The sequence below is a fragment of the Mustela nivalis genome (genome assembly GCF_964662115.1).
Source record: "Mustela nivalis genome assembly, chromosome: 10".
NCBI lineage: Eukaryota > Metazoa > Chordata > Mammalia > Carnivora > Mustelidae > Mustela > Mustela nivalis.
This window is the reverse complement of record NC_139029.1, coordinates 37,488,579-37,515,042: the sequence shown is the minus strand read 5'-3', so window position 1 is coordinate 37,515,042 and position 26,464 is coordinate 37,488,579. Positions and strand designations below refer to the sequence as shown.

The 26,464-nt window shown below is 33.4% G+C and overlaps 1 protein-coding gene across 3 annotated transcripts in view; it reads left to right on the top strand.

The window, feature by feature from the left end:
* The window catches only part of AGBL4 (AGBL carboxypeptidase 4), a 1,624,959-nt gene that overhangs the window by 322,021 nt on the left and 1,276,474 nt on the right, over positions 1-26,464 (top strand). For 2 of the 3 annotated variants that reach the window (XM_082688347.1, XM_082688346.1), the window contains exon 3: positions 11,246-11,370. In XM_082688347.1, the coding sequence (XP_082544473.1) occupies positions 11,246-11,370 (125 nt within the window). Of the gene's footprint in view, positions 1-11,245; positions 11,407-26,464 lie in introns of all 3 variants that reach the window. The other variant, XM_082688345.1, reaches the window with a different exon arrangement.

Below are 26,464 nucleotides of genomic sequence, written 5' to 3'. Positions count from 1 at the left end.
TTTTTTTCATGTCTTTTACATGTCTTAATAACTTATCAAACCCTTTTTAAGGTCCTTATTTTACCACTTCAAATTTAATACTTCACACTTGGTACCTTGAACTTGTAATTACTACTTCCTTTTTTTCTCAAAGTTCTTCCTACTTTCTACTTTCTGTCTCACAAATCTGTAGTTACTTCACATCAGTCTAATTCTATTTATCACTTCAATTATTGTTGCTATTTTGCCATATATTTTGCTTCTAATGTGCTTTGTCAACTGGCTTTACCATTTTTAAAAGTTTGAACAATTACCTTGTAAGAAAATTATGAGACAAATAAAAGCAGTCTTTTAAATTTATACACTTATTTGGAATTTTTAAAAAACAATTTTATTTATTTATTTGACAGAGAGTAGACAGCAAGAGCAGAAATGCAAGCAAAGGCAATAGGAGAGGGAGAAACAGACTTCCCACCAAGTGGGGAGCCCGATACAGAACTGGATCCCAGGACCCTGGGCAGACACTTAACCACTGGGCCACCCAGGTGCCCACTTATTTGGTATTTTTAATGGTGCTTTATTCTTACTGATATTAGCTCTATCTAATATAATTCCCTCTCATATAGCACAGGTCTGTTGATAATGAATTTCTTCATTTTTTGTTAATCTGAGAATGTTTTATTTTACTCTTATTTTAAAATGTGTTTTCAGTGGATATTGAATTCTGGAAAACAGTGGATATTGAATTCTGGGTTGAGATTTTTTTTCTTTCATCATTTAGAGATGCTCTATCTTAGAAGATATATGGTTATTCTTAGAAGTCAATGGTTATTCTTGGTGTTGTTCACATTTCTGTTTTATGACTTTTCTTCTGGTTGCTTTTAAGATTTTCTGTTTCTTTTTGTTTTTTATCACTTTGACTATTATGTACTTAGATTGAGTTTTCTTTCTATTTATTCTGAATAAGGTTTCTTGAGATTCTAAGATATCTAAGTTCTTTTTCAATTTATGTTTGAGAAATTTTTGGCATTATTAAAAACAATTTTTTCTTCTATCTGCTCATTATCTTTTCAGACTCATTTACATGTGTTGTAGACCACTTATTATTCCATAAGTTTCTAGGCCTCAGTTAACTTTTCTTCTATTCTCTTTCAGTTCTTCAGAGCACATGATATTTTAATTGATTTATCTTCAAGTTCATTGACTCTTCATCATCTCTAATCTAACGTTAAGTCCATCCACTTAATTTTTATTTTAAGTATTGTGCTTTTTACTTAAAAGATTTTTGAGTGGTTTTTATAGGCACTTCTATTTCTTTAGAAATTCCATATTTCTTAAATATGAAAATTATGGTTTTAAAAATTCTATTCACATATTTTTGTTCTTTGATAATATTTATAACCATTGATTTAAAGGGGTTTTCTTCTGCTAAATAGTATGACTGATGTCAGTGTGGATTTATATCATTTTCTTCACCCTTTTGATTATGGGGGATATTTATCTTTGAGTATCTCATAACTTTTGACTGTACAGTGGACAGAATGGAAGATAGATGCTAGAGAGTGGATTCTGTTATCTTTTTGAGCGTATTAGTGTGTATTTTAGAAGGCACTTCATATTATTGTTTAGAGTCTGTTAATGTTTATTATAGAAGACAGTTCATTTCCTTATCAATTCAAGATTGATTTCCTTAAACTTCTATATGCATTGCTCTAAGTTTTATTGATGTAGATCTGATGGAAAACTTAGGTACTTCCAAACTATTCTAACTTGGCCGCAAACTTTGTCTCCTGTGGAGATTTTATTAGGGCTTGATTTCTAGTTTTATTAGGGAAAATACAGAATAGTTCATCCTCACTACATGGTTTTATTGCTAAGGGATGACCCTGCTGGTATCTCAACTGGATCTTATGCCTGTATTCCACACGCTACCAGCATGGTTTCATATCTAGTATATCTGTTTTGTTTTCAACATTGTAGTATGTTCGATTTGATAAAACTAATGTAGTTTCACTTTGTGCATGTGCCTGCCTAGCTTTGAGCCATAGACTTACAGGAAATGATCTCAGAGTTTTCTGGCATACCCATTCAATAGCACCACCACCACAATCTATAGTTTCCTCCTATCTGATGACCTACTCCACAGATTTCACCTCCTTCAACATATTATTGTGGGAGTTCATCTTGTGAATGTCTCTCTTCTCAGGGATTGCTGTATAATGTTGCTTATTTTCTTATGTCTGGAAAGAGTTGTTTCATATATTTTACCTGCTTTATAATTCTTTACAATGGGGCTAATCTCTTAATGGTTACTCCAACATGGCTGAACCAAAAGTAGAGATTTTTTTTGTCAAATACTTTTCTGCCTTATTAGATACAACATATTTTTTCTCATTTTGTTAAAATGCGTATTTAAATTACTGATTTTTTTAGTTGCTTTTGTTCTTATAAGAAATTATGTATTTCAAGGAGGGGGCAAGATGGTGAAGTTGTAGGGAACCCTATTCAACCAGTCCTCTGAATTGAGATGGTTCTCTACCAGAACATTCTGAACACCCAAGAAATCAGCCTTAGTTGTAAGATTATATACTTCTAGATCTCTTCAAGGGCAGAGGATCATCAGTCAAGAGGTATAAGAGACAACCAGGGATTGTGCAGAAAGATATTGTAGAATAAACAAAAGGGGAAGGGAGCCACCAGAATGAGCCATTGGAAATTAGTATCCCAGTGTCAAAGTGCCCTGTGCTTGGGGACAAGCAATAGCTTGGAGACTAGTGGCTGCAAGACAGGAAGGGACTCACAACAGCACTCAAACAGAACAAAGGGGCTTAAGGGACAATTGCTGGGACCCAGCGGGCACAGGCGTGGACCAAAGTCCATGGTCCCAGGACCAGCAAACACCGGGCTAGGCTTTCCCAGACTGGTATCACTCACGTTTTTGGTGGCACGGGGGTAGAGAGACAAGCGGGGGCCTTGGTCAACCATTGGGAGGGTCACTGGAAGTGTGCACCACCTGTGAGAGGCTGTGGAATTCAACAAGGCTTGCAGAGAGGGAGATTCTGTGTTCTGGAGGATTCAGAGAAGTCTCTGCCTTCTCTCTTGAGGCAGAGGTCTGGGTGCAAACAGTTTATTTTGGTCTGCTCCTCTGAAAAGACATCAAAAACCTCCAGAGAACAAAAGCCAAAAAAACCTGTTTTGACTGAGCCCAGCCCCTTGATAGGGGGCAGAACAACTCTGCCCAAGCAGCATAGACTGAAAAACAACATGACAGGCCCCTCTGCAGAAGACAAACTGAAAGAACAAGAGGACATCAACCACAAGGTCCCCATAAAACTGTAAAACCCCAGCACCAGATGAAAACAGTATATTGAGTTCCTGGTATTGCCTCACATCCTGTATATTTCTTAGATGCAACTTATCTCTCTCTCTCTCTCTTTTTTAATTCTTTCTCATAATTGTTATTCTTTTCTTTTTTTAATCTACTTGTCATTTCAACTTGATGTTTAATGTAACATATTCCATAGTAACTATTTTTTTAAAGATTTTTAAAAGTTATTTATTTATTTGATAGACAGAGATCACAAGTAGGAAGAGAGGCAGGCACAGAGAGAGAAAGAGGAGGAGGAAGCAGGCTCCCTGCTGAGCAGAGAGCCCAGTGCAGGGCTTGATCCCAGGACCCTGGGATCATGACCTGAGCCGAAGGCAGAGGCTTTAACCCACTGAGCCACCCAGGCACCCCTCCATAGTAACTTTTTAACTTTTTTTTTCTTACCTATACTTTATTTTTCTTTTTTTCTTTTAAAAAAAATATGTAGATAGATATAGATATAGATATAGGCTTCAGTGTAGTGCTTTCTTCCCTATTCAATACCACTTTTCTATACATACTAGTTTTAATTTCCCTGTGTCTCTGGAAAGTTGAGTTCTCTAACAAAGATAACAAGATTTATATGGGAAGACCTGAAATATCCTTCTTCACCCAAAGAGGGATTATTACCACCTTCCTATTACTTCACTTTGTTTGTTTATTCATTTATTTATTTATTTATTTTCTTTTGTGGGTCTTGTTTGCTTACTTTTGTTTTCATGTTACTCATAGGGCTCATTTTGTCTGTTTGGTTTTTTTTTTTCTTTTCCCTTCTTCTTTCTTTTTGACCTTGACTTCCGATTACTCTGAAATTTCCTGTGTTCACCTTGCCTGGAAAATGGCTGACATTTTCTGCTGAAATGCCCTCAACCACAGACAATGGGATGACAAAAAGGAATTCCCAACCAACCAACCAACCAACCAAACCCAGAGACAATTACCTCTCTAGCAGATCTAATGGATATGGATCCAAGCAACATTTCAGAAATAGACTTCAGGGTAGGAGTTATGAAGACAATATCAGACTGGAGAAAACTATTAATGGCAACATAGTTTTGTTAAGGGCAGTAATTAGAACAGATGTGTCAGAACATAAAAATGCTATCAATGAGATACAGTCTAATCTAGATGCTCTAACAGAGTGAATGAGACAGAGGAACGAATTAGTGATCTTGACCACAGAATGATAGAAAAGAAGGAGCAGGAGGAGCCTGGAACAAATAACTTAAAAATAGAATTAGAGAAAAAAAAATGATGCCATGAAATGTTCCCATGTGAGAATTCCTGGGATCCCTGAGACGGTGGAGAGAGAGAGAGAGAGGACTAGAAGATAGATTTGACCAAATTGTAGCCAAGAACTTCCCTAATCTGGTGAATGAAACAAGTAGTCCTGTCTTAGAGGCAGAGAGGACACCCCCCCAGATCAGTGAGGGCAGATCAACCCCCAGACACGCAATAGTAAAACTCAGAAATCTTAGAACCAAGGAAAACATTTTAAGGGAAGGTAGGGGAAAGAGATGCCTTAAGTACAGAGGGAGAAACATTCAAAAAAGGTCAGACCTATCCATAGAGACATGGAAAGAGAGAAAGGGTTGGCAATATATATTCAGGATACTAAATGAAAAGAATATGCAGCCAAGAATTTGGCAAGGCTGTTGTCTGGAATGGATGGAGAGAGAAGGAGCTTCCAGAACCAGCAGACACTGAAAGAATATTTAACCACTAATCCAGCCTTGCAAGAAATATTAAGGGGGGTTCTGTCAAAGGAGAAAGACCCTAGTGGTGATATAGAACAGAGATACACAGAGACAATCCATAGAAACAAGAACTTCACAGGCAACATGATGACAACAAAATCTTATTTGTCAATAATCACTCAGTGTGAACAGCCTAAATGCTCCCATAAAATGGAATAGGGTTGAAAATTGGGTAAAAAGACAGGACCCATCCATATGCTGTCTATGAGCATATTGAGAGACTCATATTGATCTTAAAGATACATCCAACCTGAAGGTGAAGGGATGGTGAACAATTTTTCATGTTAATGGACCTCAAAAGAAAGAGGGGTAGCAATCCTTATATCAGACAAATTAGATTTTTAAGCTAAAGACTGTAGTTTGAGATACAGAAGGACACTATCTTATTCTTAAAGGGTCTATCCAATAAGAGGATCTAACAATTATGAATATCTATATCCCCAACTTGGGAGCAGCCAACTATATAAGCCAGTTGTTAACCAAACTAAAATTTCTGTTGGTGGAAATGCAAATTGGTTCAGCCAGTTTGGAAAACAGTGTGGACTTTCTTCAAAAAATTAAAAATAGAGGCACCCTATGACCCAGCAATTGCACTACTGGGTTTTGGATACAGATGTAGTGAAAGAAGGACCTTAGGAACTCCAACATTCATAGCACAATAGGCAATGTGCACAATAGCCAAAATGTGGAAAGTGCCATTATGCCCTTCAACAGATGAATGGATAAATAAGATGTGGTCCATATACCCAGTGGAATATTACTCAACTGTCAGAAAGGATGAATACCCATCTTTTGCATCAACATGGATGGAACTGGAGGAGATTATGCTATGTGTAATAAGTTAAACAGTGAAAGACAGTTATCATATGGTTTCACTTATTCTGGAACATAATGAATAGCATGGAGGACATTAGGAGAAGCAAAGGAAAAATGAAGTGGGAAATTGGAATGGGATCTGAACCATGAGAGACTATGGATTCCAAGAAGCAAAGTTAGGGTATTAGACAGGAGGGTGGTGGGTGATGGGTGAACCTGTTAATGGGTATTAAGGAGCTCATGGTTTGCATGGAGCACTAGGTGTTATATGCAAACAATGTATCATGCAACACTACATCAAAAACTAATGATGTACTGTATGGTGAGGAACAAACACAATAAAAAAAAATACAAAATAAACCAAAATAGGACACCTTAAAAAAAAGAAAGAAATTGTGTATTTCATGTATTTTCCCCATGTATTGCTACATATAGTTCATTATATATTTGTTGTTTTTTTCCTTTTGCTTATTTGATGCATGTAAGTTTTGCAGTAGTATTCTCTTTTACTATTACTATTGAAACTCAGAAATGCTTAGTGCTTTGTTAAGTTCATAGTTTAAAGCACCAGGGTGAGACCTTGAAATAAAATATACCATATCCACAGTCAATATTCAGTATTTATTCATCTATTCAATCAGGTTTTCATTTAAAAAGTACCATGTTATGTGTTGTAAAATAGAACAGATATTACTATTTACTATATTTCATTCTCTATTCTTTTAAAATTATTATATTAATAATATAATTATTTTTAAGGTTTCTTATGATTAGATAATTGATTTCAAACATATATATAAATTAATGAAAATCATCTATATTTGTATATGTATGTATTTCTGTTTTTAATAGATTTGGCTACATCCCATATATTTATTATATATAATTTAGTTCTAAATGCTATCAATATGGTATCAGTACATATGCAGTGTAGTATAAATTCCTTTGAATTTTTTTTTCTTTTGAAATTTGTTGAAACTTTCTTTATGGATCAGCTTATGATCAATTCTGGTGAATGTATCATGTGCGTTTGAAAAGAATACACACACACATACACATACACACATATAGTTCTATAAATATCAAGTGTTTCATAATTAGAAGCAAGAAGCCTTTTAATCACATTTTCAATACTCTCAATTCTTTTTTACTGTTTTCTTAATTTTCTCAGTTGTGGTTTTGGTCTATTGAAGTTTCTCAGTATAATTCTTCATTTGTCTCTATCTTCTATTTTGTTATATTTTACCTACATATTTGGAGCTGTATTAATAAATGTCCATAGCTCTAAGATTTTTTATATCTTCATGAGGAATTATCCTTTTTTTCATCATGAAATACCCCCGTTCATTTCTAAAAATATTTCTTGATTTATAGCCTACCTTGTCTGATACAAATATAGCTATGTTAACTTTTTTCAGAGTGCTTTCCTGATTGAGCTTTTTCATTTCTTTATTATTCAGTCTTTACATTGTCTTAAATGTAAAGTCATACTTATAAAGAATATATAGCTAATTTTTTATCCAGAATAAAAATTTTTTTCTGTACTATTTAGTCAGTTTGTGTTTAGCACACTTACAGACATATTTATGTTTAAAATCTACATTTTATTTTTTGTTTTGTATTTGACCTATATTTTGAATTTCTATTTTTTTTCTTTTCTTGCTTTTCATATGAGTGGAAAGGAACCAAATTATATAGAGGCATTGTTAGTTTATTTAGAAATAACCATTTTCAAAAGGTCAAAAATTGGCACTTTGTTGAAATATTAGAGGTAACATGAAAAAAAGGATTGTTTATGTATATACACAAAGAAGATATTTCTCACAGTAATGAAGGTGGTCAACAGGATAGTTATAGAAGATCAAGGTCCATATGCTTGTTATTATTTAAGAGAATAAACTTAGCAAAAACAAAGACTATATCTGATTTATTATCTGTTTTATTTTACAACACATAACATGGTACTTTTTTGAGGAATATCTGATTGAATAGATGGATGAATGTATTGACTGTGGCTATGATATATTCCAAAGACAGCACAATGGCGTCAGAAATCTTTATTTCAGGGTTTTTCCTGGTGCTTTAAATTATGAACTCAACAAAACACTAAATATTTCTGAGTTTCAACTACTCATCCATGGGGTAATGGTGAGGCTTTAATAAAATAAAGCATTTCAATTAATTATGAAACTAAAAGTTTTGACACAAATGGTGCCTTATTTATTTCTTTATTTTTTCAAATGGTGCCTTATTATTAGATAGCATCTATGGCAGCAATTTTAAGATATATCATTATTTATCAAAACCCAATTATAGTGTTCCAGGATTAAAAACAAAATAAAAGTTTTCCTTTAAATGTTCAAATGCACATTAGTTTGTAATTGTTTAACCAGAAATATTTAGATGGCAAAAAAAAAACGTTTTTTTCATCTCTTGTTTCTTTTATTTTTATTTTATTTTAAGTTTTAAGATTTTATGTATGTATTTATTTATTTATTTTTAAAGATTTTATTTATTTATTTGACAGAGAGAGATCACAAGTAGGCGGAGAGGCAGGCAGAGAGAGAGAGAAGGAAGCAGGCTCCCTGCTGAGCAGAGAGCCCGACGCGGGACTCCATCCCAGGACCCTGAGATCATGACCTGAGCCAAAGGCAGTGGCTTAACCCACTGAGCCACCCAGGCGCCCCTTTATGTATTTATTTGACAGACAGAGATCACAAGTAGGCAGAGAGGCAGGCAGAGAGAGCGGAGGAAGCAGGCTCTCTAGAGCAGAGAACCTGATACGGGGCTCTATCCCAGGACCCTGGGATCGTGACCTGAGCAGAAGGCAGAGGATTTAACCCACTGAGCCACCCAGGAGCCCCAAAGATTTTTTTTATTTATTTGACAGACAGAGATCACAAGTAGGCAGAGAGGCAGAAGTAGGCTCCCTGCTGATCAAAAAGCCTAATGCAGGGATTGATCCCTGGACCCTGGGATCATGACCTGAGCCAAAGGCAGAGGCTTTAACCCACTGAGCCACCTAGGTACCTCTCTTTCTTGTTTCTTTTAAGCACTATAACTGTTAGTATACTTTCAATTTATATTATGTCTGTATTTTTTCAAGCATCTATGTTATGTAGAAAAGCTGTTAGTCTAGTGATTTAGAGTCATATTGCTGGAATTCAAATCCCAACTCTGACTCTTATTTGCTTACATGTTATATGACTCTAGATAAGTTATTTTATATCTTTGTCCTTTGATGTTTTCATATGTAAAATGAGGATAGTAGTGGTTTCTACCTCACATGGATTGTTTTTAGAATTGGATAGGTTAGTACCCCCATCATTTTGGACAGTATGTGGAGTGCAGAAGTGCTCAGAAAATGTTTTCAATTGAAAATTAATATTCATAGTAGTTACCAAGAGATAAATATTCATATTTCTTTTTAAAATATACATGTTTCTGTTAATATAATCCTCACTTTGTAGTTGAAAAAACAGAGCCTGGATGAAATTAACTGAATTTTCCAGTGATATTCAGGAAGTGGATAGAGGTAGAACTTGAGCCTAGATCTCTGATTGCAAGTTCAGTGCCACTGTACAATGAGTATTCTGCCCTGTAGGACATAAGGCTTTTTAAATATTTTTGCATGATAATTGAAAGTACCAAATTAATTGAGGATTCTTCTTGGGAATTCTGAAGACAATTGAAACTAGAAAAATTGAAATAAACGTTTTTGGTTTTAATTAGTTCATGTTTGTACTTTTCTATCAATGCATTTTTTTTCAATATCTATTCTTGATTGGAAGTAATTGATTGTTTTTGCTCTGGAAGGAGGAATAAGTCTGGCTTCTCAGGCCAAATTTTAATGGAAGCAGATAAAATTACCCTAGGGTTAATTGATAAGGTTTTTGGGGGAAGATTGTCTTATTATCTTGGATTACTGCCTGATGAATCTTAGATACAGGCAGTCAAAGAATGGTACAGCTGAAAGGAACTTTTAAGATTAGGTAACTGAATATTCTTATTTAGTAGATGAAGCCCTTAGAGAATAAGTAGTTTACGTATTGTTGCACAGTGATTCAGCTGAGCTAGAATTTAGGTCTACTAATTTCCAGGCTCATATTCTATCTTTGACAACACAACAGGTGCTCAGTAAAAGAAGTAACATGCCAGTAGAACCAGTAAAAGAATTAATTGAAAACTTTGTTATATTTAAGGTTAAAGTTTAATTCTGAGTATTCATTTGGAGAAAGACACACTAGAGCTTATTTTAAAGCAGGATATTGCTATGCTCTTCAGGTGCAATAGAATAGTGATTTCTCAGTCAATTTCTGTGTTGCTGTCTATAGTCATCTTTACTCTTCTTCAGATGTTGATTATCTGGCTTGAGAATTCACCATAGTCTTTGCTTCTATTTTTTTTTCCTGCCTCATTGTGACAGTTATGTGAAAGCATAGCCCTATAACTGATTTCACTGCTCATTAGATTAGAAGTCAAAGAGAGGATATACGAGGAATGGAAATCACAGGTACCTAAGTTTATACACATTTTTTTATTTTTTAGAATTAAAATATAATTAACATACAGTGTTATTTTAGTTAAAGGTGTACAATGTAATGATTCAGCAATTCTATACATTACTCAGTGCTCATCAAGATAAGTGTACTCTTGATCACCTTTACTTATTCACCCCTCCCTCACCAACCTCCCCTCTGGCAAACTATATTTTTGATATAAATGATCTGTTGGTGGAGAAAATGGAAATTAATTTCATGGCTGGTAGTGAACTTGACATTATTCTTATGGAGCAACTAGTTCTAATTTTTGTTTAAAACCTCATTCTACATATCCTTTAACATGTTCTGATAGAAGGTGATTACCAAAAGTAGCTTGTACTGTGCTTAGTACAATGCATACTATTGTTGTGAGAATTAAATTAGAGATAGAAGTAGTTTGTATAAAGCTTAACACAAAATACATGAAATATTATTGTCCTTTTCTCTAACTAGTAAGCTGAAGTTTGGTTGTGATACTTCCTTGGTTTATTGGGGCATGCCACATGCTCCATGACATCCCAGTGTAATAATCTGTCACTTGTAGCACAAATAGATCTGACTAATAAGTACTTGAAGAGCTGTTTGTACCACAGCATGGACTAGCTGGAAGGCTCCTCTTATCCTGGGCTGTATTCAGAGTTGGCAGCCTTATAGATTGTGAATGCTGAACCTACGAGTTACTGAATAATGATAAATGTTGCTGTCAGAGCTCATATTTAAATGTATGTGCCACTGAGCTTCCTGAACTTCTATTAAAACACAGTTCTTTTGATTTTTATCACCAGGTAACCTTGGACGGGTGGACCAGGTCTCTGAATTTGAGTATGACTTATTCATTAGGCCGGATACCTGTAATCCACGCTTCCGAGTCTGGTTCAACTTTACTGTTGAAAACGTGAAAGAATCACAGGTGAGGGAAGTGTTGGATATCTTCAGTGTGGTTTTGGTAAGAGTATTATGCTTTTGTTTTACGTTAAAAATCTCAATATAATGACTAGATTAGGAGTATATTCTTGTGTATCTCTAGCAATGATATAGTTTTAAGAGATATAAACAAATATGTATAATATGCTGTCTTTTGTTATCTCGTGGTTATTAAGTAATACAAATAGATTTTCTGAGAACAAAAAGTGTTCTTTACTGATTAAAGAATTAGTATAATATGCTGGTTTCCTCGAGGAATCCTTTGGAAGTGACTTGCTCTTATGTTTCTTATAGAGTGTGTTCTCTGTATTTTTTTTTTAATAAATATCTATAAGGGACTTTTCTCACAGACCTCAGTTTCAGAAAAAATTTTTCTTCTTTTGTAGAAGAAGGTGTTTATTTATATCTTAAAAATAATATGATTCTTGTAATTCGTCTTATCCCCGCCTCCTTTTTTTTAATCTGTTGGGAAACTCAGATCCAGTTTTATAGTATTTGCTAAGGATACTTGAAAACTTTTTGGTTTATATTTCTGTGTACTAATTTTTCTTTCATTCTGATCATATTAATCTGTCTTTAACCACAATTTCTTCATCTATATTTTCTGTGTTTGTTTTTTATGATCCTGTTAAAATATTTTGAGTGAGAGTATTGATGAAAATAGAAGTAAATGCATATGCCTTAATAAACACCTAATCCTAAGAAATCATTTATCATTCTGTTATATTAAGATATATAGTAATGGAAGACTGCACAGACTTTGTACATACAGTGATACAATTTTTTTAAGTAGATGAAAGCATAACCCTATGACTGAATAGCTAGCTATCTGCCTTCTTCCTTCAGGGTCATCTTTTTCTAGTATACTTGGGAGAAAGGGAGGGTTGGTTTAATTTTCCCTCCCAAGTCAGCCCATCCTGTTTGCTCTTTAAGTTGGCTGTTTGCTTCTCTCCATTTTCCTCAACTGCAGTTAGATTCATGTGTCTGGCAATGGTCATTGTCTGGAATTTAGATAGTTACTGGAATGCTACCTTCAGCAGGAGAGGGGTGCAAGGAATAGTCACTCCAATTTACTGTTGATTCTCTTAATTCTCTACAACACCACTGGCACATGATTCTTTGTAATGACACAGGTGTATATAATGTTTCATGAAGTAAGGATTAATTGGAAGGAATTAAATAGATGGGAGAACTCTATATTGTTGGCTAAACATGATTTAGGATGAGTGGGAAAAATGTTAAATCCATCACAGAAAACTGCTCAAGGACATACTTTAGTTCATAGCTTTTCTTCTTAGTTTTACTTACTCTCCCTTAAGAGAATTTCTTTTTCAGCTTTTCATAGTAAGAATGACAATATTCTCCGCTTCACCCACCATAGGCAAACCTACACTCTACCTGACCAGAGGTTCACCTGACAATAGGATTACCCTCTTGTTCCAACAAGACAGTTAGTAATTATCAAAATGCATTTCCAAGCCTATATTACTGAGTCTTAAGAGTACAACTTACAGCAGGAAAATTTAGGCACATCTGCAACACTCAGTCTTGGCTCTTCAACTTTGGGCCCCCTGTCAAGTCTCTCTCTGCTTCCATGAGAAAGACATACAACCTCTTGTTCTTCTATTGGTGTCTCACGTCAGTAACTTACGGTTGTAACGTACACCACTGAAAAACAAACAATAATTCTGAAGCAATATAGTCAATTCATATGAAGGAAGGGAAACATTTTCTTAAAAGCAGTATAATCTGCCAGAATTTCTAATTTCCCAAAAGGGTTTACTGATTTCTTCTTTATGCACACAACACATGCACATCCTTCAGCTTGCATATTACAACCAGGAATAGACTAAATCCTAAGAAATGAGACCTATTACTTTTCAAACAATAGAATCCTCTATCCTAATTATATCTTTGCTAAATAGAGACTTTTAGCTCTAAAATTATTATGGTTCTTTAACTTTGGGCCACATTAAATTTTTAGTTCAGTTTTTCCTTGCACTTAATCTCTGTACAAATAATATTCTTACATAGCTACTCTGGTCAGGAGGAGGGGTGGGGAATGGTTTAACTAGACAGGGAAAATGTTTTTCTTTATTTTCTCTTTTAGGGGAAGGGGCAGGGACAGAGATAGAGGGAGAGAAGGAATGTTAAGCATGCTCCATGCCCAGCATGGAACCCAACACAGGACTTGATCTCACAACCCCTAGATCATGACCAGAGCTGAAGTCAAGAACCCATCACTTAATCGACTGAGCCATCCAGGTTCCCAAGAAAATGTATTTCTTGTTATACTATCTGAGATAGTTTTTTGGACAGGTTGCTCATAAATTTCAGTTTCTTGTTTTTTGCTCCTCTAGTTGCTTACAGGTATGTCTTTTTGTTGTTTAAAATGTCTCTCCAGAGTGTTACAATTTTTATACTATATGGTAAAATCATACACTCTCTTTTACTGTCTTGCCTATCAGTTAAGCAAGTAACATGAGTGTGTTTCAAGGGATTATTATAATAAAAGAGTTGGTGTTGTTTTTATGAACACTTATTTTTAGAGGTAGAGGAACCAATATTTACTTGACTCTCTGAGTTTCTATCTTCATATCCAGTGCTATTCTACTTTTGTGTCAATTGAAATCATGAATATGTTTATCTGGTTTTCTGGAGTGTGATGCTTTATCAACCTCTTTCTTTGGGCCATTGCTTGCTGTACTCACATAATTTAGTTATGGAAGTCTGTCTCAAGATGGCATGAATATGATCTGCTAGAAAGATACGATATATATCTTTCACTCACAGGATATTTGTTTTCATGGTTGTCTATGTGAAAGAGAATGGTTTTATGATTAAGTTTGACCTGTGAGGTCTGTTTTTATAATGTCTCTTCCTATCATCTTTTCCATCTCTCTAATTTCCGTTAAAATGAGACCTTCATGAATGTGATCTAGTCAGGAGCCTTATTTAGGGCTTAGTACTAGCAAGCAAAAGAAATATTAGTCTGAGTTCATTAAATGAATGTTAAAAATTAGAGCATCAAGTATACCATAAACAGGTCTACCTTTTTGGTTATTTCCCTTGACATTTGTAAGAAGTTATAAAACCTTGGAATATGTGGTTCTGTATCCTAGGACTGATGTCTAAACCCCCCAAAGTGGTTGCTAAATAGTGTGTTTGCAAGAGTCTATGTAAACTAACATAAATATATTTTTATTAAAAATTAATTTTCTCTCTGAAAAACTTGCATTAAATATTCTTATATGTAAATTTATTATTGATGCAACAAAATACTTGCGTGATGTGAAAACAAATTTATTTAAATACTCGTGACAAAATTTCAACTAATAAGAGTGGGAAAATGATATGTCTTGACTTTTAAACTTTGTTTTTTTCCCCTCATACAGTTTTTATCTCTTTGAATTAATTTTTGCTTTTTTTGATTCACTGATGCTCAATGTAATAAATTTGGAAAATATAGATAATTATTATAAGCAGAGAAAAAGCACATACACATAATCAAACTATCTAGAAACACATTAATTTTTTGGCATATTTACTTCTAGACTTTTTATTTACTACTTTATTTTTTGAGCATAATTAAATTTTTTAGCATATGCAAATTTTTATGTTTTGTTTTTAAATAAACCAAGTAGTATCACATGCAATTTTCTATCACTAAAAACTTCATAAACATGACCGTACAGTAGTTTTTTACTATTGGACCATTTCATTACTCTTGGGCATAAAGATTATTTTCCATTATCTGTTGTTATAAATAACATTGTAGGGGATATCCTTGTATATGAATTGTTATTCATATTTCATTTTACTTACTAAGGATAAATTCCTAGGAGGGCAATTGATAGACAAATGGTGTGAATATTTTTGAATTCTTGATACATATATAACTAGTACAAAATTTATACTATTTTACTGTCCTATCAGCAATGAAATGCTTTTCCTTGCATTTCTTGCTTTGGATTGTTTCTTGAGTTCAGTATTTCATATATTAAGAATAATTTTTTTCATCACTTTCTTTGAACTTTTACACAAATAAATGTGATATAATGCAGTGTTTCAGGTCTCTTGTCATAAAGGAATTAATTACATTCCAGCACCAACATGAGGTAACAAAAAATATCCATTTATTGTTTTGGCTCTTTTTCTCAATTCAGCAATCCTCTTTAGTTTGGGTGTGCCAACCGACTGTCCTCTGAGGTCTGTAATGGAAAATTTTAAAAAAGAAGTTTTTTTTTTTTTTTAACAATGAAGTATTTCTTACATTACTATAAGCAGTAATGTGGCTTAAACACAAACACACTTTTCTATATGACATGTCCGATTTGGACTTCAAAATTCCAACAGTTTGCTGCTTCTTTAGTCTCCATCCTGGAGATTTCAGGTACAGTGAAACATCATCCTGGCCAAAATCAACAGTGCACAGAGGCAGCTTATCACAGTAGAAAGAGCACAGACAATGGATTCAAACACATTTGGGTTTAAATCCTGATTCTGATACTTGTGAGTTGCTTTACTCTTGATCTGTTAAATTAATCTCTTGGTGACTCCGTTTTCTATCATCATCACCAAACAAATTGTAATGGTTATGAATATAGATTCTATGTTAGGTAGGGCTGAATTGTGAGCCTACCTTTGACTTATTTCACTTACCGTTATACCTTCTAGATCCATCCATGCTGTTGCCAATAAGATTTTGTTCTTTTTTATGACTGAATAATATTCGTGTGTGTGTGTGTGTGTGTGTGTGTGTGTGTGTGTGTCTGCATGTATCACATCTTTATCCATTCATCTGTCGACAGACACTTGGGTTGCTTCTGTATCTTTACTGTTGTAAATAGTGCTGCAATATGTTTAGGCGTGCAAATATATTTTCAAATTGGTCAATGAAAGAAAAGTACCTTATGATTTTACCCATATGTGAAATTTAAGAAGAAGAAACAAATGAACAAAGAAAAAAAAAGAGAAAAATTTTCATGTATCACAGAAACATCATCAACAAAGAAACTAAGATACCTATGACATCAAAGAAGACCCAAACAATTAGTGAGCATATACTTTTTGTTGTATTTTTAATAGAAAGGGAGGTGGACAGGCAGAAGAAGAGGGAAAGAGAGAATCTTAAATAGACACCGTGCCCAACACAGAGCTTGATACAGGGCTTGATCTCACAACCCTGAGATTATGGTGTGAGCCAAAATCAAGTCAGATGCTTAACTGAGCCACCCAGGCCCCTCATGTAGGATATACTTTTATTCAACAAATATTTAATGACTACCTCTTTGTTCTAAACATAGTTGTAACACTTGGAATATAGTAATCAAGTGAGAAAAAAGATAGGAGCACTTATGAGCTTTCCATTCTAGGTGTATCACTGGGTCAAAGAGAAGGACAAAAAATAAACATAACAAATGAGATATATAGAGAATGCCAAAATGAATCATCATTAAAATAGGCCTCCTTGAGAAGGTAACATTTGAGCAAAGACAAAGGATGTAAGGAAATATGCTTTACAAATATCTGGTAGAAGGGCATCCTTACAAGTTGGAATAGCTATTGCTCTAAGCCAATGTCCTGTTGGAATCATATCTGGTTCGTTTGAGGTACAGAAAAGAAACCAGTGTGATTAGAGCTGTGTGAGCAAGGCAGAAATTAGTAGAAAATGTGGTTAAAGGAGTATGTATGTGGTAGGGTAGCATTGGGTTGGTTGAAGTGATGATTTTGTGGGATCTTGTGGATCATAGTACAGACATTATCTTTTACTCTGAAGTACAAAAAATATTAGAGGAGTTTAACAGTAGTTACATGATATGACTCGTATCATAAAATTATTGACGTTTTCTTGCTAAAATTCGACATTAAAGACAATATGACTGAATGATAAAAACAGGGATCCAGTTTGGAGACTTTTGCTCTAATTTTAGTGGGAGAGATAGTGGTTTGGATTATTATGGTCGCAATTTAAATGGTGAAAGATATTTAAAGATACAGCCAGAGGATTTCCTTCTGGATTTGATATTTATGTATTAAAGATATTTATGTATTAAATCAGGGATGACTTTAGGGCTTTGGCACGAGTATCTGACCTGCAGAGATGCAGAAGGCAGACAGAGAAGCAGGCTTTGAGAAAGCTGAGGAGTTCAGTTTTAGGCAGGTTAAATATGAGATACCTATCGTATATTCAAATACAGTAATAAGTAGGCAGTTGGGATACACGAGTCTGGAGTCTGAAAGAGAAGTCAGGATTGAAGCTATATATTTGGGAATTGTTGTCATATAGAGAGTATTTAGTCATAAAACAGGGATGATACTACTATAAGAGTAAGCATAAATAGAGAAGAGGAGAGGAAAAAGTAGTGAGTTTATAGGGACCTCTGACTGAGAAGCTAGTAAAGGAAACTGAAAAAGAGCAGGTTGTTAGGAGGAAATCCAAGTGTATATTATTTTGGAGTATAACTGAAAAACAACCATAAAGGAGAAGTGAGTAATGCACTGTGAAATATGCTGCTGATAGTTTAAATAAGATGGGGACACAGGAATGATTGTTGGATTTGGGATTATGGAAGTTATTGATAACCTTGACAAATAACAGTTTTAACTGAATGCTAGAGTAGGCTTTAGAGAATGAGAGAATAATATCCTAAGTGTTCATCAATGTTGTTGCATATTGCGTAATTTCCTTCTTTTCAAAGGCTGTGTAGTATTCCATTGTATGTATATACCACATTTTCTTTATCCATTCATCCGCTGATGGACATTTAGGTTGCTAAATACTGCATGATTCAACTTACATGAGGTATTGAAAATAGTCTGGAACTCCAGCTTCTCTTTCTTCAGCTCAGTGAGTTATCATTCATTTTACATGAGTTCCTTTGCCTTGCATCATAGTTCTGAAGGTGCCTCCAGACAGAAAACTTTAGTGATCCCAGGGCTTACCTGATTTGTTTCCCTGTCTCAGAGATCAGACATGAGTTTCCAGCTCTCTAATGCTGAAGAAAAGCTGTTTTATGTATTTTGTCCAGTGTTCTGCTTGTTTATACTGGGCAGATAATTCCAGTAGCAGATAGTCTGTTATGGTTGTAAACAGAATGTGCTTGTGTTTTCACCAGTAGAGACCACAAACTAAGAGAAGAATGAGAGCCCAGGGTACATTCAAGAAAGCCTGGAGAAGGAATATACATTAAGGGGATAAGGAGTAATACTAAGGTGAAAGGTAGTGAAAACATGATAGATCAGTACTTTGAAGGTAGGATAACCATATTATCCAAATCCAGTAAATTTTGAGAGTGAAAGATGATCTAATAATTAAAACTAGATAGCAGTCATAAACCAGAACTTTTCTAAGCAAACAGAGACTACTCATCTTTGTGGACATTCTAATGAAGTGAAAGTAGTTTGGTAAGTAGTGTACTATAGTAAGCTTCAAAGATAATTGGTGGTCATTAGAGAGTAAAATGAATGAATGAAATTGAAGGGAATGCACTTGTTGCAATTATTGGTAATATCAAGGTATAAAGTAAGTCTGTATGTGTAGCTATATACAATATAATGGAAGGTAAGATATAGGAGAGATAAAGGGATGATATAGTAGCCAGAATGTTGGGAAAGATTATCTCTGTGTATACTGGAGAAATGACAGTGAGGCTTGAACAGCAGTCATTAAGAAATAAGGAGGAATGACAGAGAAGTAGGGAGATGCTAGCAATAATGAGATAGAGTAGAAAAATAATCAGATGGATTGAAATTCAAAGATGTGTTTGTGGACATAAAAGCTCAATATTATAAGATGTCAGTTTTCCCCAAATCAACCTATTATTTTAACACAGTTCCAATTAGAATCTCCCCAATTTTTTTTTCATAGATTTTGACAGGCTAGTTTAAAAATTCATGTGGAAAACCAAAGGGCAAAAATAGGTAAGCCAATCTTGAAGAATAACTAATGGGTATATGTTTATTTTATAGAAATTCATATTTCAACTAAAAATTTTTATTTATAGCAACAGTGATTAAAATAGTATGCCATTGCCATAAAAATAGACAAATAGTCCAAATGGACACTCTGGAAATTAGAAACAAGGTTATTTATATAACAGAGGTTTTATTAGAAAATGAGAATAGTAGGGTCTATTCAATCAATGCTACACATTATCCCCATGTTATATGGATTAAATACTTAAATATGAAGATTCTCCCTCCTTCTCCTTCCACCCTTCCCTCCTCGCCACTTGCGTGCTCTCTCTTTGTCTCAAATAAATAAATAAATCTTTAAAAAATTCTTATTTGAGGAACAGAAAAGCAAAATCATAAAGAGATAAACTTTTGAGTTTGTAAAAATAAGCTCTAGGTGTCAAAAGAATTGGAGTTGAAATTTATGCATTATTCTAGGAAATTAAATTTGTGCACTATATTACATATAGGATTGGTACCCAAAATATATAAAGAATTCCTATAAGCAAAAAGAAAAGAAAAAGAAAAACACCCAAGTATACCAACGATATAAATAGGCAACTCACTGAAGAGTAAGTGTTAAAGCTTTTCTCAAAAGAGTTGAATTGGGATGAGAAATTTTCTTAGAAATGAGAAAAAGAAGAGAAATCTCTCTCAGGTATACTGGCATGAAAAAGACATCTTTTGCTTCTGATTGTTCAAGTGTAGTAATCATATTAGAGTGGAGGGAGAAAAAGCATGAGTTCTAGCATCTTTGTTTTGTTACGTGCTAGCTTTTTGTCCTTGGACAAGTTACTTAACCCTGCTATGTAAGCATCAGTTATTCATCTTTAAATTTGGGTTAATTTTACTTGTTTTGAGGTATTGTTTTGGAGATTAGTAATAGATGTTTCTAAAACACCTAAAGAGTATCTGAAACATAGACATGTATTTGTATTTTTAGCTTAAGTAACCTTATTTGTCAAATGGGTTTGGTGGCACATTTATTTTAGTGTAGTCTTTTTAAGATACAATGTTAAGTTAGCCATATTTCTGATTCATGGGGCAAGGAATTCTTTATTCATGGAAACATTAAGAAGATAGGGTATCTCGGTGTTGATTCACTAAATTCTACACCTGAAACTAATTTTTACACTGTGTGTTGACTAACTGGAATTTTTTAATTTTTTAAAAATGTGGAATGAAAAAAAAAAGAGCAAAAAAGATGACAGGATAACTTTCAATATGCAGTAGATATGCAAAGCTTAAGGAATTTGCATATCAACTATATTATTTTAATTTTTGTGTAAGTATTGCCAATGTGAACACATTTTCATTTTTTCAAGTTGGCTTCTATTGTTTTTCCTTGTAATCTTCGCATAAATTTGAGTTTCTAGGAAGTTCTAGTAAGTCTTAAGAACTATACCTGGAATTACTTGCTTGTATATTTATAATAATGATATACGTAAATATCCATGCCTTTGTATATATACTTTATATATTTGTCCATTATATCACTTATATCAGATACTATTAGTATAATTTAAAGTGATAGAATTCAAACATAAACTTAGCTGGCATTATGCTTTGTATTTTTTTAAACAGGCATTTTGCTATTAGAATAGTCATGAATGATTTTCATGTTGCTAAATCCAATAGGCATATTATACCCCTTACTTTAATTTATCTTTCATTTGATACTGTTGATAGTTCACTGTTGGGAATTCTGTTACCTTGGCTTTCGTGATATTCCTCTCGTGATTCTCCTTGTATCTGCTGTTTTGTTTCTTCTGATTCTTCAGAAGTCCTTCATGGGCTTCTCCTATCCTACAAACTCCTTAAACATTGATACTCACCATGATTCTATCTCACATCATTATGTCTTATATTTATATCTCTTTTCCATAGTCCCATTTGTATCTTTAACTGAAAATCTCTCTTGAGATTAAAACACCTGGATTCAACTGCTTTTTGGACGTCACCACTGAATGTCCCATGGTATCTCAAACTCATCATTTACAAAAGTGAGCTCTTACCTTATTTAAATATGCCTCTTCTATCTACTGTATATTCTAGTGAATGTTATTATTCTCCATGCAGTCATTCCAATTGGAAATGTGGGAGTTATCTTAGACCTCTTCCTTGTGGATCCATTTCTAAAAATAGTAATAATGATAATTGTGATTTTAATGTAACCACAATTTAGTGATTACTTACGCTGTGCCAGTACTATGCTTGATGCATTATTTTCAGTCTTCACACTAAATTTAGGAGGTTAGTACTATTATCATCTTCATTGTATAAATGAGAAAATCAAATTTGCTTCTTGTTTTACCACTTCTAAAACCACTTCCTGAATTTCTATGGGTCTTTCTCTCTCTGCTACTGCATCCAAGTTCAGTCAACTATGTTAAGTTGCCTGACAATGGTGGTCATCTTTCAACATGTAGCTTTGTCCAGAGTCTGCACTATTTAAGTCTGTCTTTCACACAACCTGTTTATTTATTTCTATAAATTGCAAATCTGACTTTGCAACTTCATTGCTAAAGCCCTTAAATGTTCCCTATTCCTTTAAAGTCCAGGTTTCTTAGCCTGGCATATGGTGCTCTTCATGGTCTGGCTTCTATCTAGTTTTCTTTGCCATAGATACTTACTGGCCTTCTTGTAGTGTCCTGCAGAGACCATGTTGTTTCATACCTCCCTGCATTTTGCTTGTTCCTGTAATGCCCTTCCAATACTTCTTGATTTGGATTAAATTCATGCTTTGGAGTCATACTGCCAGGGTTCATATTCTACTCAACTATTTATTTTGTGACCTTGGATAAGAAATTTTATGCTCACTATGTCTTAGTTGCCTACCTACATGACACAGTATAACCAAGCTATTGAAGTTTTGCTTGACAGTTAGAAAGCCCTCTATAAATGTTATTTTTCTTACATTAATATTTAACAGATATTTATTGTGTACCTATGATATGCTAGACAGTTTGGGGTAGTCAGGAATCAGCGTTGAATAAAAGTCAGGGTTCTTTTCTGGGGAAGCTTATGTTTTATTATGAGAAGAAAGTCAGTAAATAGGAGAAAGTAAACAAATAAGGTATTTATAGAAAGTGGCACATGTTACCCCAGTTTGTTTATCCAGTTAAGGGATTTGCAGATGTTTCCAGTTTTTGGAAATTATAAGTTAAACTGCTGTAAAAATTCTTTTACGTTTTTATGTTTGTGAAGATAAGTTTTCATTTCACTTGGGTAAATACTTGGGAGCAGGATTGCTTGGTCATATGGTAAGTATATGTTTAACTTTGTAAGTAACAACCAAACTGTTTCTTAAAGTGGCTATGTTAGTTTACATTTCCGTCAGCAATGTATGAGAGTTCTAGTTACTGCACTTCCTTGCCAGCACCGGGTATCATCAGTTTTTAACCATTTTTTTAATCTTATTGATTCTAATAGATGTACATCTGTATCTTCTGATTTTAATTTGAATTTCCCTAATGACTAAAAATTTTGGACATCTTCATGTACTTATTTGCTATCTCTATTTATTCTTTGATGATGTACCTATCCAAAATTTGTTAGTGTTTTAAATTGGATTGCTTGTTTTATTACTCAGATTTGAGAGTTTCTTGTATATTCTAAGTATAAATCATTATCACCTGTTTTGCAAATATTTCCTCTCTTACTGGGATCGATCTTTTTATTCCTTTATAAGTATCTTTCACAGAACAAATTTGTAGTTTTTGTAAAGTCCAATTATTTCTCTGTTATGGATCATGCTTTTGATGTAAATTCTAAGAAATCTTTGTCTAACTGAAAACCACAAAATTTTCTCCTATGTTTTCTTCTGAAACTTTTGTGGTCTTAGGTTTGAAATTTAAGTCTATGATTGATTTTAAATTAATATTTACATATGGTTTGAACTATGGATTGAGTTTTATTTAGAAAGTTGTTTTTTTATGTATCTTTTGCGTATGGATATCTATTGCAGTACCATCTGTTAAAAAAAAAAAAACCTACCATTTTTGTATAAAATTATTTGCATCTTTGTTTTAAATCAGTTGACCTTATATATGTGGGTCTATTTCTGGATTCTATTTTGTTCCATTGAATTATATTACCATCATTTCTCCAGTTCCACACTATCTTGATATCTGTAGCTTAATATCAAGTCTTAAAATCAGGTGGTGTAAGACTTTCAACTTACCTTTTTCCTATTCTTTTGGTTATTCTAGCACTTTTGCCTTCTCACATAAATTTTAGAATAAGTTTTTTGATTTCTATAAAACAAAGTCCTGCTATCCTGCTGGGATTGTGATTGGAATTGTATTGAATCTTTAGACATGTAGGAGAAATTGGCATATTGACATCTTAACAATATTGTTTCTTCCAATCCATGAGGTATAAAAATAAATATCTTTCCACTTATTTTATGTGTTATTTGATTTCTTTCATCAATTTTTTTATTTCTAAGTTTTTTTTTTTCAACAGAGATGTCACTTATGTTTTGTTAGATTCATGCCTGAATATTTCTTTTCTTTTTGGTACTATTGTAAATAAAATTATTAAAAAGTTTTTAATTGCTAATTGTTCTTTGTTAGTATATATTAATATGACAATGACCTTATAATCTGGATCCTTGCTAAATTGACTAATTTCTTCTAGCGGCTTATTTGTTGAGATAATCTGCATAGGTAACTACATCATCTAGAAGTAGAGAATGTTTATATCTGCATGACTTGTTTTTTTTTTTTTTTTTAATTCAGAAACTTTTTCTTGTTTCCACAAGCTATGGGCCACTATTATAGTGATGAATAGGAGTAGTGAGAGTGACCTGACAGTCTTATTCCACATTTTAGGGGAATGTTTCCAGCCTTTCATCACTAAGTATGAACTTACTTAAGATGTTATGTAATTTATTATTGTTTTATTTTGTAGATGTCCTTTATTAAATTGAAGGCATTCCATTTCACTCTGAATTTGATGATAAGTTTTAGCAAGAATGGAGGTTGAATTTTGTCAAATGCCATTGCAGCTTTTAAAGCAAAGCATAGTCACAAAATTTCACAGTTGAAAGTAATATTACATTAATGACCATTTCCTCATATCTGAAGCCTGCATATTTGCTGTCACCTAAAAATTATATTCTTAGAGTAACATGATTCTCTATAACTAAAATATATATAGCTGCAGAAGGGACTTTACTAGATTTTCATTTATTTATTTCATAATATATACAGTAAATCTGTGAAGTAAGTATGATTAAAATAGGCAACAAAACTGAGACCGATAGAAGGTTAGTAAGTAGCTGAAAGTCAGCAGTCTAGCCACCTATGACAACTTTATATTCTCCTAATATATTGTGTTCTTTTTGTCTTTTATCCTTTGTATCCATGTTTCTAGAATACCTTTACACTCTTCATCTTTGAAACTTTATATCTTTTCTTATATATAAAAACCCTGAGTTTTAGAATGATGAAATGAGTCACTCAACATTTTACATTTAGTTATATGGCAGAACTAATAAGCTTACAGCTCAGATATCTTGACTTCCATACTAGTTCCTTTGCCCCTTTACTAAGGTCTGCTCTGGTGTTCATTTTAAATATAGTTTCATTTTCTTTTCTTATTTTTGTCTCCCATAATGCGAATGTCTTGGGGACTTTGCCAATGCTTCTCTGGTAATGTTGTACATATAGATTTGTGGCAAACAACTTTCACTTTCAAAAATTAGTATATCAAACCTAATTTTATACCAAGATTACTCTTGTCTCATTGATTCTATTGCTCTACTGAATTACAAGTAGAGTGTAGAATAATTGCTTTTGGATTGATTATAATAAATTTTTCTAAATTTTTTTAAATTTGTAGTATTTAAAGTGCTGTTGATATAATCCAGGAATTTTCTTTTAAACATTTGGAAATAATATATTGTTAATGTGTGTCATTAAGTGACAACACTAGTGTATAAATGGACTGGATAAATGGCAACCAAATATGGAAGGATTTTCTTTTCCTTTTTGTTCTCTTTTCATTTTCTCCAAAGATAAAAAGTTAATCTGTAAAATATAGTATTTGATGATCCAACAATATTTACTGTGTCATATTTAAAAAAATGTCTGAAAAATAACTATGTTTGGTTCAGGGTATTTCACTTCTGTATGTAATTGATATTCACTGATCTCTCTTTTTTAAATTCCTTTAGTCAGTTGATCGAATATACTTTATTACCCAATTCCACTTCAAAAGAATGGAAGAAAGTTGGGAGCAAAGAAGCTGAGCTACTTTCTTTTACTGAATTCATCTGAGTATGTAATGAATGCTTAGATTGGGAGTATGAAACAAGTAAGGGAGAGTAGAATTAAACATGCCTGAATTTAAATTCAAGCTTAATAACTACTCAGTAGTGATGCTCTCAGCTAGTTACTTAACCTCTGAGTCTCATTTTGCATACCAAATAATATTATTTCAAGGCATTGTTGTTTATATTAAATGAAATAAGTACATTTGTTAATTTTGTTTGAAATTAAGTAATGAGCATGTGGTAAAGTCCCTGACACATGGTTTACTTCAGAAAACATTTGTTAAACTTTTTCAAGAAGTATTAAGAACCTGTTGTTATATGCCAGACACTATGCTAGGCACTGAAGATATAGTGGCAAAAAAATGTCTTATAAGTCATTGAGTTTATATTTTAGTGAGAGAAGCATAAACAGATAAGTAAATGAACCTACAAAATATTGTGTTAGTTTAGTGATATGTTTTATGAGGATGGTGAGCCTTATCACTCCTCTAAATTATAATTTTAGATTCTAAGGTTTTAACACTCACTGTCTAAATCTTGCATGTACAATTAAGGCTCAGAAGATTCTCCAAGCATCATAGAACACTGTTGCAGTGTTGTTAACTGATAAACAAATAATTGAGTCATTGATGAAAAATGGGAGTATGACTAGGGAGAGTAATTATTTATTCAACACACATGTTCATGACCCACTGTGAATCAAGGCATTTGCATAAAGAAGTCCCTTTTTGCACTAATGGGACATGTGCTCTAGTAATGAGGATGAATCAAATATACAAAAAATGTAAATCAATGAATAAAATAATGTTTCGTATTAGAAATGGAGGTAAAATATTATGAAAGC